Here is a 19,026-nt window from a genome sequence, read left to right on the forward strand (position 1 = left end):
CTGTTTTAGTTATAAAGGCAACACCATTCAAAGCAATTGTCTAGGAGGAGAGGAAAGCACCATCTCTGAACTGCTGTTATAGAGAAGAGCAGCTATTATACAGACTAAGCACTTAAAATGTACCTTCTGAAACTGAACAAGCAATTTTTTTCTTTTTTTCTTTTTCTTATTTATTTTTATTTATTTTTTGGTTCTGGACTCACTTTGTAGACCAGGCTGGCCTTCAACTCACAGCGATCTGCCTGCCTCTGCCTCCTGAGTGCTAGGATTAAAGGTGTGCGCCACCAGGCCCAGCAAGTAATTTCAATGTATTGGATTTAAATAGCAAGCACCTAGTAGCTATCATATTAAACAGTTCAGGCCTAGAACAGCTGTAAGAGGGAAGGTGGAGCACTGTACTTCAATATTTCACCCTAATCTTCTTTTCCTTTTCTTTCTTTTTTTAAGGAATAAAGCAAAGCTGTGGTGAGGTCTCACTGTGTAGTCTATCTGATTTTGAACTTCCAGCTTTCGTCTCTGAAGTGCTAGAATTACAGACATGTGCTACCATGCTCAGCTTTAATATTCTAATTACAGTAATTTACCACATATGCTCTAGGTATTCTCCTTTCTTGCAAAACAAAAACCAAGAACACCTTAATCTTCATGGATCTGTTTCTTTCTTAGGACACTGAACCACAGGTTTGAGCCCATCTCCTTTTTGTTATATCTAGCAAATATTTATTGTATCCCATGTTTATATATATATATACATATATACATGCTCATGTGTATGTTTTTAAAAGATAATTGCTCTATGGTGCCTTTTAAAATTGGGACTAAATTAACTATCATATTTAGAATAAAGACACCAAAAGACCAAATTAGAAATATTTGCTTCCTGAAAGCTTATGTATCTATAGCTGAAGGTGTAAGATTCTAAGCCGGGCGTGGTGGCGCACGCCTTTAATCCCAGGACTTGGGAGGCAGAGGCAGGCAGACTGCTGTGAGTTCAAGGCTTACAGAGTGAGTCCAGGACAGCCAAGGCTAACACAAAGAGACCCTGTCCCGAAAAACCAAAAAAAGAAAAAATATTATATATTAAAATCAAATACTAGCTGGGTGACATGGCGCACACCTTTAATCCCAGCACTCGGGAGACAGAGGCAGGGGGATCTCTGTGAGTTCGAGGCCAGCCTGGTCTACAAAGTGAGTCCAGGACAGCCAAGGCTAATACAGAGAGACTCTGTCTCAAAAAACTAAAAAACCAAATTATTAGCCAGGTATGGTGGATCCTGCCTGTAAGCCCAACATTCTAGACACTGAGGCATGAGGATCACATCAAATTCTAGATTACATAGTTATTCCAGGCCAGTCTGGATTACAATTTTTACACTATTGTATGTAATCGCATCTGCTACTTAGCAAAATCTCCTATGTTAATATACTCTGTAAGATATGGTATTAGCTATCTCAAACAAGACTTGTAGACCAATGTCATTCAACCCTGTATAACATTCCTAGGAACATTTAAAACTTGCTAAATTAGGGGCCAAGGAGATTGGCTCAGTGGGTAAAGATACTTGCCATCAAATCTGTCAATGAATTCTGTTCCCAAGAGCCAAATAACAGAAGGTAATTTCCAAAAGATGTTCACTGACCTTCAGAGAGGTCAACACTCACATACTCACTCACATACATACATACATATATACATACATACACACACACACACATACATACATACGGATAAATAAATGCAATAACTAACAGAATGTTAAGCTAGTACAGAGGGGCCTACTTATAATATCAACTAGTAGAAAGGCAAGGTAGGAAGATCAACTGAACCAGGAATTCAGAGGCCATTCTGAACAACACAATGAGACCCGGCTTTACAAAACAAAAACAGGAAAAAAAAAAAAAAAAACTTGCCAAATGTAAAACATTCACTGTTATGAAACTCACTCTGTAGACCAGGCTGGCCCCAAACTCAGATCCACCTGCCTCTGCCTCCCGAGTCAAATGTAAAACCCTAAGTGCACTCTCAACAAAATGGTTATAATAGATTCAACAAAATAAAAAGTTTGCCAAACACAAATTCAATAATATTCTTATTCAAGACAGTCTTGAATAAGACAGTCTTATTCAAGTTCAGACTTGCAGGTATCACAAGTGTGGAAAGTCACTGGTTCTCATAACATCACATTTGCTTATAATCTTACCAGCAAACTTAGTGACTAGCACAAGACTCATGTACTACAAAACAATGCCTCAACTATTAAAGATAAAATACTAGACATTCTAGTATCCAATTATCTGAAGACTAATTTGTTTCAATTCTTACAAATTTAAGGGTCCTTTAAACCTGCATCAGTAGCAGGTGACTCCATTTCTTGTCTTTCAGTCCATGAGGCCAACCTGGACAACTTAGAAAGGCAGTCTCAAAATAAATTTACGACAAAATGCTAGAGATACAACTCAGAGTGGATAGCACTTGCCTGGTATGTATGAGGGCTGGATTTGACCCCCATTACTACAAAGGGTAGGGAGACAGACAAAGAGACACAAGATAGGCAGCCATGGACAGAGATACAGATGATGAGAGAGTGTGTGTGTGTGTGTGTGTGTGTGTGTGTGTGTGTGTGTGTGTGCGCGCGCACGTGTGTGTTACACAAGCATTCAAAGCAATCAGAGGAGATTGTCAGGTGTCTTACTCCACCACTATCTTATACTCTTGAAACAATCTTTCACTGAATCTCGCGCTGGGCTGGCTCCAGCAGTGCTGGGACGCCCCTATCACTACCTCCCCTGCCCAGTGCTGTGCTTACAGCCCTGCCCCAGACCATGCCCATCCTTCTACAGGGGAGCTAAGATCTGAACTCGGGTGCAATAAGGACTCTTACCTACTGAACACTACCTCCAGCCCCAAGAGAATATTCATATTGGAAAAAAGAGACAGCCAAGTGATGGCACGTGCCTGCAACCACTGCGCAAGCGAGGCTAAGGAAGGGTTATGAATTTGATGGCAGCCAGGGTGCACTATATAGCAAGACTTTGGGTTTTTGTTTTGTTTTTTAAAAGTATAAGGAATGTTGTTCTCTTTCGTCAAGTCAGTTCACAGCATAAACAATCCTCACTGGCAATTCCATTGTTCCTTTATAAAATGCTCATTCAGGTTAAGCATCCCCAACCCAGAAGTATGACATAGAAGATGTTCTGAAATCTGAAACTTTGTAAGTTTCCAATGATTTGAAAACCAGCACGGAACATTCAAATTTCTAGTAATGAAAGTTTAGTTTAGGCTCCCTTCTCAATGAGGTGACCCCGCAAAAAAACACTAGCGCTCAATTATCAACAGCAAGCTGAATCTGTGTGATTCATAGAAACCTCCAATTATAAGCAGCATTTTCAATTACTAGCAATCATGTCAGTGTTTTTTTCCAGTAGTTGCATGGCTAAATGACCATATTCTTTTTCCTGTATATTGTCAGGAAACCTCCTCCATCTAGATGTTAAGGACAAGAGAGAGAAAGGCAGGGTGACAGCAACAGGACCTGAGAGCAGATATGGTGACAACTGTAACGGATTTAGTAGGAAAAGGTTCAGGAATAAAGCAAATACGCACAGAAAGGCTTGGAAATCGAGAGCGTCAGTATGCATCTGGATGCAAGCACGTAATGTATAATTGACAACAAAAGCACTAAAAACTCAAGAGCTGGACTCCAAGACGGATTGTAGTCCTTTTTGGGTTTTTTTTTTTTTTTTTTTTTTTTTTTTGGTTTTTCAAGACAGGGTTTCTCTGTGTAGCCTTGGCTGTTCTGGACTCACTTTGTAGACCAGGCTGGCCTCGAACTCAGAGCGATCCACCTGCTTCTCCCAAGTGCTGGGATTAAAGGCGTGTGCCACCACCACCCAGCTTTGTAATCAATTTTTAATTTGAAAAGGACCTATTGGGCCTGGTATGGTGGTGCACACCTGTAATTCCAGCACTCAGGAGTCAGAGGCAGGCTAATTTCTGTTGAGTTTGAGACCAGCCTGGTATACAGAATGAATCCAGGGCAGCCAGGGCTACACAGAGAAACCCTGTCTCGAGCTCCGCCCCTGCCCCCCAAAAGAGAGAAAAAGACTTCTTTAAGCCAGGCATGGTGATGCACACCTTTAATGCCAGCACTCAGGAGTCAGAAGCAGACAGATATCTTGGAGCTCAAGGCTAACCTGGTCCAGGGCAGCTGAGCTACAGAGTGAGACCCTGCTTCAAAAACAAAGACAACAAGAAAGCTTTACTTATTTTTGTATGGTGTTTTGCTTGTATCTATATACGCATGTAAGCCACACGCTGTGCCTACTACCTGTTGAGGCCAGAAGAGGGCGTCAGACCCTCCAGCACTAGAGCTACAAATGGCTGTGAGTCCCTTACTATGCGGTACGTTAGGAACTGAACCCTCTACAAGAGCAGTAAGTGTTCTATCATCTTCCAACCTCTTGTTCTTTTCTCCTTAGGATAAATAACTTCAAACTGGTTCAAACATAGGTACTCAGAACAGAAATAAGCAAAGATTAGGTAAACTATCTAAAGTAAATTAAATCATTATAAATTAGGTAAATGGACTCTCAACTTCCAGTAGTCTAAAAGGAAAATAATACTAATCATCTATAGATTCTACAGTAAGCTCATATTATAAGTCAACTATAAGGGCAGGTAAAAAGATAATACAGGCTGGCCGGGCAGTGGCGGCACACACCTTTAATCCAGCACTTGGGAGGCAGAGGCAGGTGGATCTCTTTGAGTTACAGGACACCCAGAGCTATTACACAGAGAAACCCTGTCTCAAAAAAAAAAGATAATACAGACACTCAAAATTTCCAAAATACTATTTCCCATGCACCTTTTCCAAGAAAAATTATTGATGGATAAGTACTACCAGAACAGAAAATATTAGTAACAACACAAGTCTGTGGGAGTTAAAGTTAGCAGTTAAAGTACTTGAAGCACAAGCGAAAGGGACCAGGGTGGGTTTCACAATCCCAGAGATGCCAGTGTGTGTGGTGGCTGAAGCACGGTCCCAGCCTCAGAAGGCAGAGACTGCCTCTTAGGCAGAGCACTAGCAATCTACTTTAGTTAAAGCAACTGAAGATTGGGCATTTTAGGGGCTAAAGATGGCTCAGGAGGACACTAGCTGCTCCTGCACAGGACATGGGTTTGTTCCACTTCCAACACTGCAGCTCACAACCATCTGTATTTCTAGTTCCAAAGCATCCAAAACCTCTTCTGGCCTCGTGAGGCACCAGGCACTCACATGCTATACATACATGGCAGACATCCACACATATACAATAAAAACAAAAAATAAATAAATAAATAAAATAAGAACAAATCCTTAAAGATTAAATGTGGGTCAACCTTACACAAAAATAATCAGACATCATGAGTTCAAAGTCAGTCTAGTCTATAAATCAAGTTCTAGCTCAGTCAGGGCCATACAGTGAGACACTGCTCAGAAAACAACAACAAAAATACAGCTTATTCTCACTGCAAGAAAAAGTTTTAAATGTATAAAGGGAGAGGGAAGTAGTTACAGACAGTAGAATACTTCTAGTACCTTGCCAGCGTCAGCTTCTAAACAGATCTATAAGACGCATTAACTCTTTATTATACGTCTCATAAAATTAACATCAATAATAAAAAGAGGTAAGTAATACGGCTTACCTTTTATTTATAGGTTTTTCATCTTTCTCATAGGGCTTCACAAACCACTTGCCAATTCGTACAAAGTTTCGGTTCATTAAACACCGCTCTAAGAGATTGTGAACTGCTTTGAAAAGCAAAGTACGGCACTCGTAGGAAAGGCCATTCTCCCACACTCCATCTTCCTCTTCTAAAGAAAATATAAAATAAAAGTAAGTAAGACTACACCTCCCCAGAGAGAACTAGACTATGTGACAACTCAACATTTATATCCATCGTCCTCTCATTCACTTCAGAATGCAAAGCTGCAATCTTTCACTCTCTCCAACTGTGTGTGTGTGTGTGTGTGTCTGTGTGTCTGTTGGTGGTGGTTGTTTTCTTGTTCGTTTGTTTTTTGATTGTGAGAGTCTCACTACTTAGCCATGAATAGCTTGGAACTCATCGCGTAGCCCAGGCTGGCCTGGTACTTTACAGAAATCCTGTCTCTACCTCCTAAATGCTGGGACAACAAACATGCACCATTAATACATCTTTTGAGGAGGGGGCACCAGGGTTTCTCTGTATGTGGCCTTGTAGCCCTGGCTGTCCTGGACTCTCTTTGTAGACCAGGATGGCCTTGAACTCGGAGATCTTGCTTGCCTCTGCCTCTCGAGTGCTGAGATTAAAGGTGTGTGCCACCATGCCCAGCTTCTTTAATACATCTTTAAACATCAAAGTATCAAGTTTCAAAGATATTCTAAAAGATATAAAATACCCAAGGAGCTCTACAAAACTGCATGGAAATTATTTTCCACAATATAAAATATAGCAATGGCATCACAAACATTATGACTTGTTTTCTGTGTTAAAGAAAAGGGTATTTGCTTGTATAACCTAGAAAATACTAAAACATACCATATGATGCCTATTTCTAAACCTGCTGCTCACTCGTTACTTTGTCCTAATTCCTCTAATCATTTAACCTGAAGAGGGAAAAGGGGGGGGGAGGAGGCCTAGCCAGTTAATGATTAAACTCAAAACATTTCATGACCATCAGCATTCTAATCTATGACTCAACTACAAAACTAAGTGACAAATATAAAGGAAGCCATTGCCACTAAGTCTAACAAGCAATGTACAAATTATCAGACTAGATCTCATTTCAATGACTCACATGATTATTCAGTCAGTATAAGAGGAAAAATATAAAGACATATTTTAAATGGCATATCAGTCATAAGAAGTACTGGTCTTCACTAACTACAGAGCCTCAACTTGCCCACTGAATCTATTAGTCACCCCACGTTAACTTTGTGGGGGGTGGGGAAAACAAAAATCTACTGCTGGTGAGTCTGGACACAGTTCAGAGAGCACAGTTCCCTCTCCTGTCTCTAACAACTCATACAGTAACAGTGACAAAGCATGAGAGGTACTACTTCAGCAGCTTCCATGTTATTTTACGCCATTAGTCCAGATGTAATTAAGGATCTTCTCATATATTGTATCTTTATGTAACCTTTCCTTTGTCCTGTTTATTTAGCCCAGCTGTCCTGGGGCTAACTACATAAACCAAGCTGGCCTTTAACTCTCAGCAATCCTCTTGCCTCAGTCTCCCCGTACTTAGTACTAGGGTTGTACGTGTGAGCCACCACACCCAACTATAGACATTTTCTACTTATGCATCACTGCCTCTATTCTTTTTTTCTCGAGACAGTAGTTTGCTCTTGCGTGTAAGGCTGGCCTTGAACTGATAATCTTTCTGTCTCAGCCCCTAAAGCCTCTCAAGTGTTGAGGTTACAGACCTGTGCCAGTATGTCTGGCTTCCATTCAATTTTCAAATAAAACAAAACAAAAAAGGGGACAAATACTTCTCACTTCACAAATATACATGCTGAACCTAGAAAAATAACATTCACTGAGCTTTCTAATAAAAACAGAGATGAATTGAGAGTGACACACAGTTTATAATTCAGCATACAGTTGGGCGTGGTGGCGCACGCCTTTAATCCAGCATTCCGGAGGCAGAGGCAGGTGGATCATGAGTTCAAGGCCAGCCTGGTCTACAGAGTGAGTCCAGGACAGCCAAGGCTATACAGAGAAACGGTCTCAAAAAAAAAAAAACAAAAACAAACAAAAAAAAGATATAATTCAGAATATATTACAACAAATGTGCAAAGTAAACATTAACTAAAAAACATAATGACAGTGGACTTTAACTACACTGGAAACTGCCACTACAAAGGTTAGTGCTGATTTTATGTTGTTCTTTCAAGTGTTCTTTCCTAAATCATTGTCAGGTCTTTCAAAGCAACTAACAGAAAAACAAAGGAAAATGGAAACACTTATCGGCTACAATAAAGCAATTTTAAGGAAGAAAATGTATCCATTCAGTTATGTTAGAGATATTTACCTATTTCCACCTAAAGCTAAGATGCTTATGGGTCTCATCTTATTAAAAAGATAGTGTTGGTCAAGGCTACACAGAGAAACCCTGTCTTGAAAAACTTTAAAAAAAAAAAAAAAAAAAAAAAGATAGTGTTGTAGAGAGAAGGAGTTGGCACATAGTTACTTCAGGAATTAAAGGTCTAAGATCACAAGCAGATGTGAAAGATACTAGGAGGGAAAAAAATCCATCCTTTAGCTTAATAAGGACTTCTGATTTCAAAGTCAAATAGCTTCATTAAAACTTAGTATCTCAAATTACATGTCAATAGTAATAGAAATACAAGTGTTCCTAATTCCAAAAGAAATGTGCCGGGAACGGCTGCTCTCCGTCCCCAGCTGCTCAGCGCTCTTCATTACCCACTGCCTCCAAAGCCGCCTCAGCACCACAACGGAGGTTCTGACCCTGGCATTACGTAAGCAGCCATGACCAAAAGATACTCCCTAACTACTGATAAGTTTTAAAAAGAAGACTTAAGGCACAGTTACTTCTACACATTTCTTAAGCTACACGTTATTATAATTTACCTCCCCACAGCTTAAAACAAGAGAGTTAAGCACAAAGTTCCAATTCACTAAAAGCCTGTTAAGCCAATGAAAACAGCTCAGCAAGTAAAGGTGCTTGCCACCAACCCTAACAACCTGGGTTTGAATCCCAGGACCCACTTGGTAGAAGGCAAGCAGAGACTCCCACAGTTGCCCTCTGACCTTCATTTGTGTGCCACGGCACTTGTACAGCCACAGACATACACAGTAACACACACAAATAATGTAATCTCAACTTTTAAAAAAGACTATTTAACCGACTGCAAGATTAAAAACAAAAATTTGAGAATAGCAAAAGTAACAATTCCTCATCAATTTTTACATGTTCTAAAATATATGGTTTTATTTTTAAAAATCTATCTCAGCACTCAGGAGGCAGAGGCAGGCAGATCGCTGTGGAGTTTGAGCCCAGCCTGGTCTACAAAGGGAGTCCAAGACAGCTAAGGATACACAGAGAAACCATTTCTGGGGAAAAACAAAAAAAACAAAAAACAAAAAAAGAAGAGTAGTATAAAGTAGCAAAGCACCTCATTGCTTTAACTTTTATCTAGAGAAACTCAGCATGAACTTACTGCTTCCAGGAGTCTCTTGCCCCAAATGCTCATAAATTCTCATTAATTCAAACAGGCCCTACCTAAAGCAACACATCTCTGGAATACACCTTCATCTACATGGTTAAATGACCAAGTAACTATTTCATTTTTCTTGCAAAAGAAATAATAACTCAGCTGGGTGTGGTGGAGCACATCTTTAATCCCAGCACTTGGGAGGCAGAGGCAGGCGGATCTCTGTGAGTTCAACGCCAGCCTGGTCTACAAAGTGAGTCCAGGACAACCAAGGCTAGCTACACAGAGAGACCCTTTATGGAAAAACCAAAATAAATAAATAAATAAAAATTTTAAAAAAGAAATAATAACTCCTAATAAAATACCCAATTAAAAGTCTAAAAAATTTGGGTTGTTTTGGGAGGAGTGTCACATAAAAACAAAAATGTACTGAACCAAGTTTCTAATATCCTGATGTAGAAATGAATAGTAATTTCTACACACTGACTCACAGATATGAAAAGCAAATGGCAAAACCAACCACCTAAGACAAGTACTCGGTATGTCTCAGCTTACACTAATTACAAGCTCCCTGAATCTCAGCACCAGCACTGTAACAAGGGAAGGAAGGAGTAGGGTGTGCAGGCAAGCTTGAGCAGGCACTTAGAACTTAACCAGAGGCTAATGGGAAAAGTCTGCTTAACGCATTTAAATAAATGTTTTCCTCCCCTGGCATCTTTAATCCCCAGAGAAAACAAAGTTTCTATTCTGTTTTTAGTACTTTTCCATTACTATCGGTATTAAAACTCTTAGCCACCACTGTTACTCAAAAAATTTTACAAATTACTTGTAAAATGCAAACTCTGATTACCGTATGTTTTCCTGAAAACATAGATTATAGTAGTGCCAAAGGACATGGCATAGGTCATGAACATTATGAATTAGAAAAAGTTCAGTATCAAAAGCAAAAAAGCTGATACAAACAGTACTCAATATTTTCCTCAAAAATGACATCTTTAAATATCTCCATGGTGATCAGCTGATTATTGAAAACGCATATTTTCCCTATAATTTTGCTAAACAGCTAAAATGCAACATATGCTAATGAATAAGGACTGACTCAAAACGTAGCATGTTAGAAAATAGTACAGATTTCTTTTTAAAAATCAACATGTCAAGATCAGTGTTTCTCTTAATAATTATTTCCCGTTCATAACTCATTACGCCAACAAATATTACAAACTGCCTTAAGCTATAGCATCATTCACTTAGGGCAAAACTTGGAAATTTATTTAAAACCGCTTAATACGATAATTGTATATCTGACATAACAATCTGAACGATAACTTTCTTGTTCAAAAAAGGGTACTACACAGTCATCACTCCTAAGATTAGCCAAAGAAATGGGACACAGTTGGTAAAGTTTAGAAAACAAGACAGAAATAACTTCCTCCCACATGGCTTGGCTTTGCTGTTTACGTGTCTATCAACTCTGCTACACCTTCAGGTGAAAGTCCACTATAATTAATGTGCTCTGATAAAAGCACCAAAAATTATATCTGGAATAATGACCCACTTAAGCAGTATCTATTATGATAAAATTCTAGTATAATGAAAGCACCTGGCTGGAAATGCTGCTAAACTCTAGTATAGACCTCAAAAACCACAAAAAGAAGTATTTTTAGCCTTGATACAGTATATTTTTTAATTCAAGGAATCCAAAGTCTCATCATAATCAACCTCATGACTTTTTAAAAAGTCTTGGGAGAAGGAACAGTTTTGCTTCTAAGAATAAAGACCAATGACAGCAATAAATTCCAAACCTTAGGATACAGAATAAAAACAGACAGAAAAGTTCTTCAAAGACACACCAAATGAAATATAAACAATCTTGTTTTTTAAAACAGCAAATTAACAGTACACATCAAAGATCCAATCAAGGCGGGAGTGGTGGCACACGCCTTTAATCACAGCACTCGGGAAGCAGAGGCAGGTGGATCTCTGTAAATTCAAGACCAGCCTGGTCTACAAAGCGAGTCCAGGACGGTCAAGACTACACAGAGTAACCCTGTCTCAGGAAGAAAAAAAAAAAAGAGCCAATCAGTCACACTCACTGGAGACTTGACAGGAGGCAGTGAACTAGTATTTTGCTACCACCAACTTTGCATCTCTGTCATTAATTACCACACAACTACTAAACAACACTGACACCTGAAACCAGAAAGCCCTTCTCTGATCCTTTCTCTAGCAAAATAAACCAATACAGATTCAATTGTCCATTCTCCTAGAAATAGGATAAAAACTCATGTTTGGCTTTGAAATTGAAGTTTTTTTTCTTTTCTCAAGACAGAGTTTCTCTGTGTAGCCTTGAATGTCCTGGACTCACTTTGTAGACCAGGCTGGCCTCAACTCACAGTGATCCACCTGCCTCTGCCTCCCAAGCACTAAGATGAAAAGTGTGCACCACCACCACCCAGCACAGATTAAAAAAAAAAAAAAAAAAAAAAAAAAAAAAAAGTCTTGTTAGAATGTTATAGTTAACCTAATACCAATGAGCACAAATCCTTATCCAAAACTCCCAAATTACTTTGCTAAACATTATCAAGTACTATTGCCACAAAACAAGCAAAAACGCACAGTGTGGAACACAGCTCACACCATTCATATTTTCTTTCTATGCAGCAGCTAAACTTTAGACAGTGACCCAAACCTGTGCTGAGTGACCTGAGACAGATGAGAAGGGGACATTCCCAAGCACTATGAAACCTGCCGCGACTCTAGAGCTGTCAAACCATCCAATCGGAGCAGGAGGGTTCCTGAGAAACTGTCAATGCCTAGAAGAGGAAAAGATGAAAAGGCAAGGGAACAACATTTGGAAACCTACACAGGATCCTAAAAACAGCAAAACTGGGTAAAAATAAAGAAGTCCAAGTGAAGTGAATTAATATTGGGATATCATAACAATATTGATTTACAAGTTTGGAAAAATCCACCATTCTGATGTAGATATTAAGAATAAAGAGTCAAGTGAGACCTGCACAGGCACTCTCAACACTGCCTTGCCAATTTTATGTAAATCTAAAACTACATCAAAGAAAATCATTCCAAAAACAGTCGTAGATGAGGCAAAGTAGAGGGGCTACTCTGGTTTTGTTATTGGACATGACAGTGAAAAAAACAAGAGAATTCTAACCTTTACAACAATGAAGGCCTTCCTTCTACTCCCACCCCAATAAGGAGGGCAATGGTACCATAATCACAAACATTTCAGTTACAAGAAATAGTAGGTGCTGAGTCAAACAGAAGCACACTCACTGCCTGAAGAGCAGGCTGAAGCCAAATTAACCAGCTGCCTAGTAACCACCTGGGCCCTCCATGCTCCTCTTTCCTCACTGCTACACCTCCACTTGGAGCTCAGGACTGCCTCCTGCAGCTGATGCCATCCCTACTGTCCAGCTGCTCTCTTCTCAAGGGAGCTTAAAAGAAGGGAACCGAGTGCCACAGATGGGAAGAAATGAAAAGGGGGTTAGCTAGAGCACAGAGGCGCACTAATTACCCCAAAAGGGAGGCAGACGGTGTCCCTGGAGCAAAAAAGGGGCAAGATAAATACACTCCATCTGAAAAGACCTTATTATTCTTTAAGCTATGTCTGATTTAAGTAACATTCTAAAGTAAATGACAGGTTAAAAAGAAACTAAAACATTACATAAACACCGCTGCCTTTGTGAACCAGGAGTTCGGGGCTATCTTTGCAACAGTAGGCATGTTCACATGCTACTCACTGTGTGTTTACTCTTTGGATCACTTCCACTTTAATAAAAATGTTTAGTTGTTCAATAGCATTCAGCAGCATCTGACAGCAATGTGACGTTGAGAGCCAAAACTTACTTTCACCATATTCAAGGATTAGTATCTCTATCAGGGTGCAGGCATTGTCATTTTTTAATTGTGCTAAAATAGAGGTTGAAAGGAAAACACTAAGCTCTAACCAAGCTTTGCCTGAGAAGACACTTCTGATAACCTGAAATCCAGAAGACAAATAAGTACATAAAGTGTTTTAACAACATACATTAGAACAGCTCACATTCTACTTTAATAGGCTTTTAACCTTCAAAGCATTAGTCTCACTATGGTAAAACTAAAAGGAATGTACTTAAATTTATCTTTAAATCCACAAAATGTATTTCATGGAAAGGTTTGTTCAAGGCTGTGCATACCGTAATACCAGTACGGAGGCTGGGCTGGGAGGGCTGCTTTGAGTTCAAGACAGCACAGCAAAGACTCAAGTGTCTAAAAAAAAGTGTGTTCTGCCGGGCGTGGTGGGGCACGCCTTTAATCCCAACACTCGGGAGGCAGAGGCAGGCGGATCACTGTGAGTCAGAGACAGAGAAACCCTGTCTCCAAACCCCCCCCCCCCAAGAAAAAAAAAAAGTGCATTCGGATGCCGTGCCAATCTTATCAAGAAGACCAAGCCTGTGAGCAGGCGCACAGTACTTGTATAGTTTTTGTGGTGTTGAGGTTCAAAGCTAGGACCTTACTCATGCTGGCCGAACACTCTGGCAGCGTCATAGTTTAACACTGATTGGGTTTGCTTAAAAGTTTCAAATTAAGCTGGGCTGGTGGCGCACACCTTTAATCCCAGCACTCAGGAAGCAGAGCAGGTGGATCGCTGTGAGTTCAAGGCCAGCCTGGTCTACAAAGGGAGTCCAGGACAGTCAAGGCTACACAGAGAGACCCTGTCTCAAAAAACCAAAAATAAAAAATAAAAAATGTGTCAATTTAACCACAGTGTCTAAACAACCTATCAACATTTCAACAATGACTCAGGAGTATAGGTCTACAACAGAACACTTGCCTAACTAACACACACACACACACACACACACACATCCCTGGATTCAATACTTAGCACTTTAAAGAAAATAAACAAAGAACCTACAAACACTTTAATGAGGTGATTTCATGAATCATTTCAATGTTTAACTCTCACCTAAGTCAATGAAAGAAAAGGAAAACTGGTCTGCTTAGGGTTTAGCACAAGTAGAGAGCATCATCTTGCTGAAAGGCATTCTAGTACACACAGAGACAGCACGCGCACGCCTACAGACGCACACTCTTTTCATCCTCTAGAACCATCTCAGGCCAGGTGTAGTAGCACACACCTATGACCCCAGCACTGAGAAGCAGAGGCAGGAGGGTCAGGAGTTCAAAGCCCTAATGGACTATGAGTAACACTGTTTCAAAACAACACAACACATACATGAAAACACTTAGAACTAAGGACTAGCATCTTCGGTAAGCATCTTAGGAAAGCTGGAATATTCTATCATAAAACAACTGCACCACTCTCAAAATACTGAATAAAGGATTCATTTAAAAACAAAAATCAATTTAAAAAACATTCTTAAGCAAATGTTGACATAAGAAAGTATTAGTTCAAGATAGAGCTATCTAGAGTCTAATGGTGCACACCTGTGATTCCAGTGAGACACACAAGGAAAAGGAGTTGAAGGCCAGTCCTGACTGCACAGTAAGTGTAAAACCAGCCTGGGCTACATGACACCTGGATTATATTTCATGCAAAATAAAACAGGGCCTACAGTTCAAAACCAGAAACCACAGAGTACTAACTTTCATACAGGAAAGCTTTTCTTCAAATGACCTAAGGAGCAGTAGAGAAGGTGAAGGAGGTAAAAGCACTAGCCAGTCTGAGTTTGATTTCCAGAACCCACATAAAACACCAGATGTGGAGCATCTGTAATCCAGCACCCCTACACTAAGATGTAGAGCAGAGATAGGAAAGTGACCAGAAACAAGAGGACCAGCCAGCCTGAAATAAGCTTCATAATAGCAGGAACAATCAGGAAAGCCCTGTCTCAGCAAGGTGGGAGAAGAGAAAGAACTCCCAAAAAGCTGTCCTCTGACCTATATACAACACCGCGGGGCACTGTGCCCACACCCACACTCCCTCCCCACACAGAATTTTAAAGACTTTAAAAAAAAAAAAAAAAGCTTCAAATTAACTGTCAAAAGTCTTATCAAAGGTGTTCTGTCACCACACCCTTAATCCCAGCCCTCCAGAGGCAGAGACAGGTGGATTTTTGAGGCCAGCCTGGTCTACAAAGAAGAATCCAGGACAGCCAAGGCTACAAGAGAAATCCCGTGTGTTGGAGGTGAGGACCAATGTATCAAACTAGTATATGAAAGACGCACTTACACTGAGTGTAAAGTAAACACAACCAGTAATTTCATGATGGGCTACAATTTCTTTCTAAAGGATATTTGGCCCTAAAAGTCAGGAAAATAAGAAGGCTGGGCATGATGGCGCACTCCTTTAATCCCAACAGAGGCAGAAGGATCTCTGTGAGTACAAGGCAGACAGGGGGGTTACAGAGAAACCTTGTCTTGAAAAACAAAAACAAAACAAAACAAATACAAAAAAAGAAATAAGAAGGAATATTGATGTGCTCATAATAAACTATTTTTGTGCAACCTTTCAGATTAATGACTTTTGTCCTATAATATTTAAACAAGGTGGCACTTGTCTCTATTAATATAATCTCTGATGAAGCAGCATCTAAAAGCTACTCCCCTTGCCCCTCCCCACATCCTCCAAAAAGAAGCATATGCCTCCCTAGGTTAATAATCATAAATAATATCAAAAATGAAAATATACTTTTGAAAAATATGCCAGATAAAGTCACATTTCTAGAACCACCCACAGTGTCAGACAAAAAAGCCTAGAGAAGAACAGACTCAAAGGTGAGTTGCACTTGGCCTCAAAGGGATTACATAACTAAGAAATACCATGTTTCCAGATTCCATTTTTCTTAGGTAAATGAAAATGCTTTCCCTGGATACAAACTGCCCGTGAGAAGTTAAGGCAGAAAGCTGGGTAGTGGAAGAACACAGTTATTCAAAGCATAGGTCTCCTATAATACACATGGATAATTTCAGTAAAATAAAACAGTGAACTGTTCTTACAGCTTCACACTATACATGCCCTATACACACTAACACCATAATTATATTAGCAATGAGATCTGAGGGAAAGTGTACAATGTTGCAAATCACATTTAAAAAGGATAAATTGCTTTCACCTGATAAGTCATGGTGAATAAGGTCAGCAAAATTGGGATCTTTACCCCACCAAAATATCCACAATTCTCTTCTTCCAGGTCTTTGATCTCGCCGCCAAACACCAAGTACATCTGCCTTAAGGCATCGACTAAAACTGCTCAAAATGGGGTCTTCTTCTGTCACCGGAAACAGAATAGGGGCAGAAGTTGGGCCTTGCCATACATATCTTTTCCACTTAATTCCTGTCAAGTCGGCCTGAAGGAAAGAAAGCATGATTTTTATGTTATTGTATATTCACTCACGTTAAAAGGAAAAAAACCTTCACTATAAAGTCCTTAATTTCATTAAAACATCACTACTGTTAACACATGCTTAGGACACTGAAAGACTGTGACCAAAATAAACAAACAAAAAACCACCATGTAAGTGATTCTAGTATTTCAACCAGCAAGAATTTAAAGAACACAAGACAGTTTAAAAGTAACAAAGATGTGACTAACTGACCAATAATAAATACAAAATATCCAGAGCTGACTAGAGGAAACAATGATCTTAACCCCCGCTCTCCAGTCCTGCACACTAAGTCTCTCTGCTCTCCTACATTCCTTTCTAACTGATCAGTCAGTAAAGACCCTCATTCCAAGTTTGTGAGAAGTCACGGCTCTAATGAGAAGACATCTGAACAATTTTCTGAAGGAAAAAGCCTGTTAATTCTTCACATGCTCATATCTCTAAAGAAAAGAACTACTTCCAAAGAGCTGTCAGATTTGTGCTAATCTATCTTCAAAAAACCAAAGTGCCAAAAATAGATCCAGTTGGGGAGACAGAAACGTTAAACCTGCTATATACATCTTACATGTGAAGAGACGCTGGCTAATGGACACTGTCACGGAAACCAGCATGCTCTGTAAGGCACGAGTTCCTTAAAGATCCCCATTTACCGTCGTGAGAGAAATTCAACAAAGGAAATTCGGTAATTCTTTATTCTAACTCCATGACAGAAAGCATAAGGTGACAAAAATGAAACTGCTGATACATGACTGGCAGTTTACGCTTGCCAACTAGTTATGCTCCACCCACTTAATTCACGTACCTATGATAGACTTAGTATTTCTCACAGCACAGGAGAAAAATGAAAAAAGTCACTCCAACTTAGTCATTGACAAAGCTCAGCTATCTCCTAACTCAGGACTAGATATTTGCAACAGTTGGTACTTTTGACAAGTCTTAACTACGGGATGGTATCTGATTTGGATGTTCTCCACACCAGAACATCCCTACCTCCAGCGGCCCCAGACTTTTCAGTTCAATAAAAAGAACCATCAGCTCAAAACATTCTTAAAACGTAAGTAAAACAGACAAATATAGAACGTTTTGTGCGAAACCACAGTACCGCCTCCATTAGCCCCTCCACTCTCACAAAAACATGTTCTAATAAAAGCAAGATGGCTAGAAATTGTCAAAATGGCAAAATGTTTTCAAAGTTTAAAAAGAAAATATATCAAGTGGCATACACTGTTTTCACACAAAGATCTGAAGTCACCCCTAAGGAAACTAACCCTGTGTTAGTTTAACTTATAAAAAACGAAGAGGGTTTGAATACATAAGTTTCGAGGGGTCTTGTTTAAGAGGGGAAAAACATTAAGGCAGCGAAGCAGTGGCAGCCATCGAAAGTGTAAAAAGGGGATACACTGCTCGATACAAGGGGCGGGGAAGGGGAGGGGGAACAGCTTAAGCAAGAAGCACAGAAGAAAATATTACCGTCCGGCCAGATAAGAAGCCCAAGTTAAGGACAAGACTACGACGGGGAAAAGGAGTCCAAAACAAGACAGGAGGAGGGGAAAGACGAAAAAAAGACGAGACTCTTGCAAGCAGAGCCCTGGCCGGTAGGCGAGCGGACGCTGTCTTCCCGGGCCGGCCGCGGAGCCTCGTAGGAGGCCGACTCCAGCGGGGCCTAGCCCGGGGGACACCGGCATCTGGATGCGACCCGGACCCCCTCCCCCACGGCCCAAGGGCGCACGGCACGGCCCCCTCCCCCACCGCCCGCGGCCCCCGCACTCACCAGGCAGAAGAGGTTACAGTGACAATCTTCCAGGCTGGCCCCGTTCGACACGAAGGAGGAACTCATCGTCCCTCACAGCAGCCGCCGCCGGCGCCACAACCCACCATCCGCCATTACCGCCGCCTCCGACCAGAGAGAGAAACACAGACACCGGGGAGGGCGGGGGGCGGTGGGGAGGAGGCCGCCGGGCCGCCCGCCCTCCCCGCCGCCCCCCGGCGCCGCCGCGGCCCCCGCCGCCCGGAGGCACCCAGCCGCCCGGGGCCGAGGCCGCAGGCGGGAGGGCCGCGCCGCGCTCGGCCGGCCGGCCGGCCGCCGGGACTGCGGAGCCCGCGGACGCGCGTCCCTCTCCGGAGAGGAGGGGAAGGGATGTGTGTCCCTTCCACCAGAAGGGGGGAAAAAAAAGATTTAAAAACAAAAAGCAAAAAAAAAAAAAAAAAAATCAATCAGTTACACGACAAATAGTCCGAGCCCGAGTCCGAGCGGGCCGAGCCCTGAAGCCCCGGAGGGTTCTCGCCGGCCCGGGGACGCCCGCGGAGGGGCGGGAAGGGCGAGGACCGGCAGGGCAGCCCGGGCCCCCCGGCCCGGCAGCGGCGGCGATGTCCTTAAGCCCAGAGTCTCCTTAGCGGCGGAGGTGGTGGCGGCGTCTGCGGGCTCAGTCCATTCTCCGGTGATGTCCTCGTGTTGTCCCTGGGCCAAGCCTGCCTAAC

General features: G+C 41.3%; 1 protein-coding gene across 1 annotated transcript in view; it reads right to left on the bottom strand.

The window, feature by feature from the left end:
- Positions 1–18,516, bottom strand: part of Med13 (mediator complex subunit 13) — an 87,826-nt gene extending 69,310 nt beyond the window's left edge. Inside the window, exons 1-3 of the mRNA XM_051158203.1 lie at positions 18,320–18,516; positions 16,278–16,512; positions 5,687–5,855 (exon numbers count right to left, since the gene is read on the bottom strand). Coding sequence (XP_051014160.1) covers positions 5,687–5,855; positions 16,278–16,512; positions 18,320–18,385 — 470 coding nt within the window. The 5' untranslated portion in view covers positions 18,386–18,516. The remainder of the gene's footprint in view (positions 1–5,686; positions 5,856–16,277; positions 16,513–18,319) is intronic.
- Between the last annotated feature and the right edge of the window lie 510 nt (positions 18,517–19,026).

This window comes from Acomys russatus, chromosome 16 (genome assembly GCF_903995435.1).
Source record: "Acomys russatus chromosome 16, mAcoRus1.1, whole genome shotgun sequence".
In the NCBI taxonomy this organism is placed as follows: domain Eukaryota; kingdom Metazoa; phylum Chordata; class Mammalia; order Rodentia; family Muridae; genus Acomys; species Acomys russatus.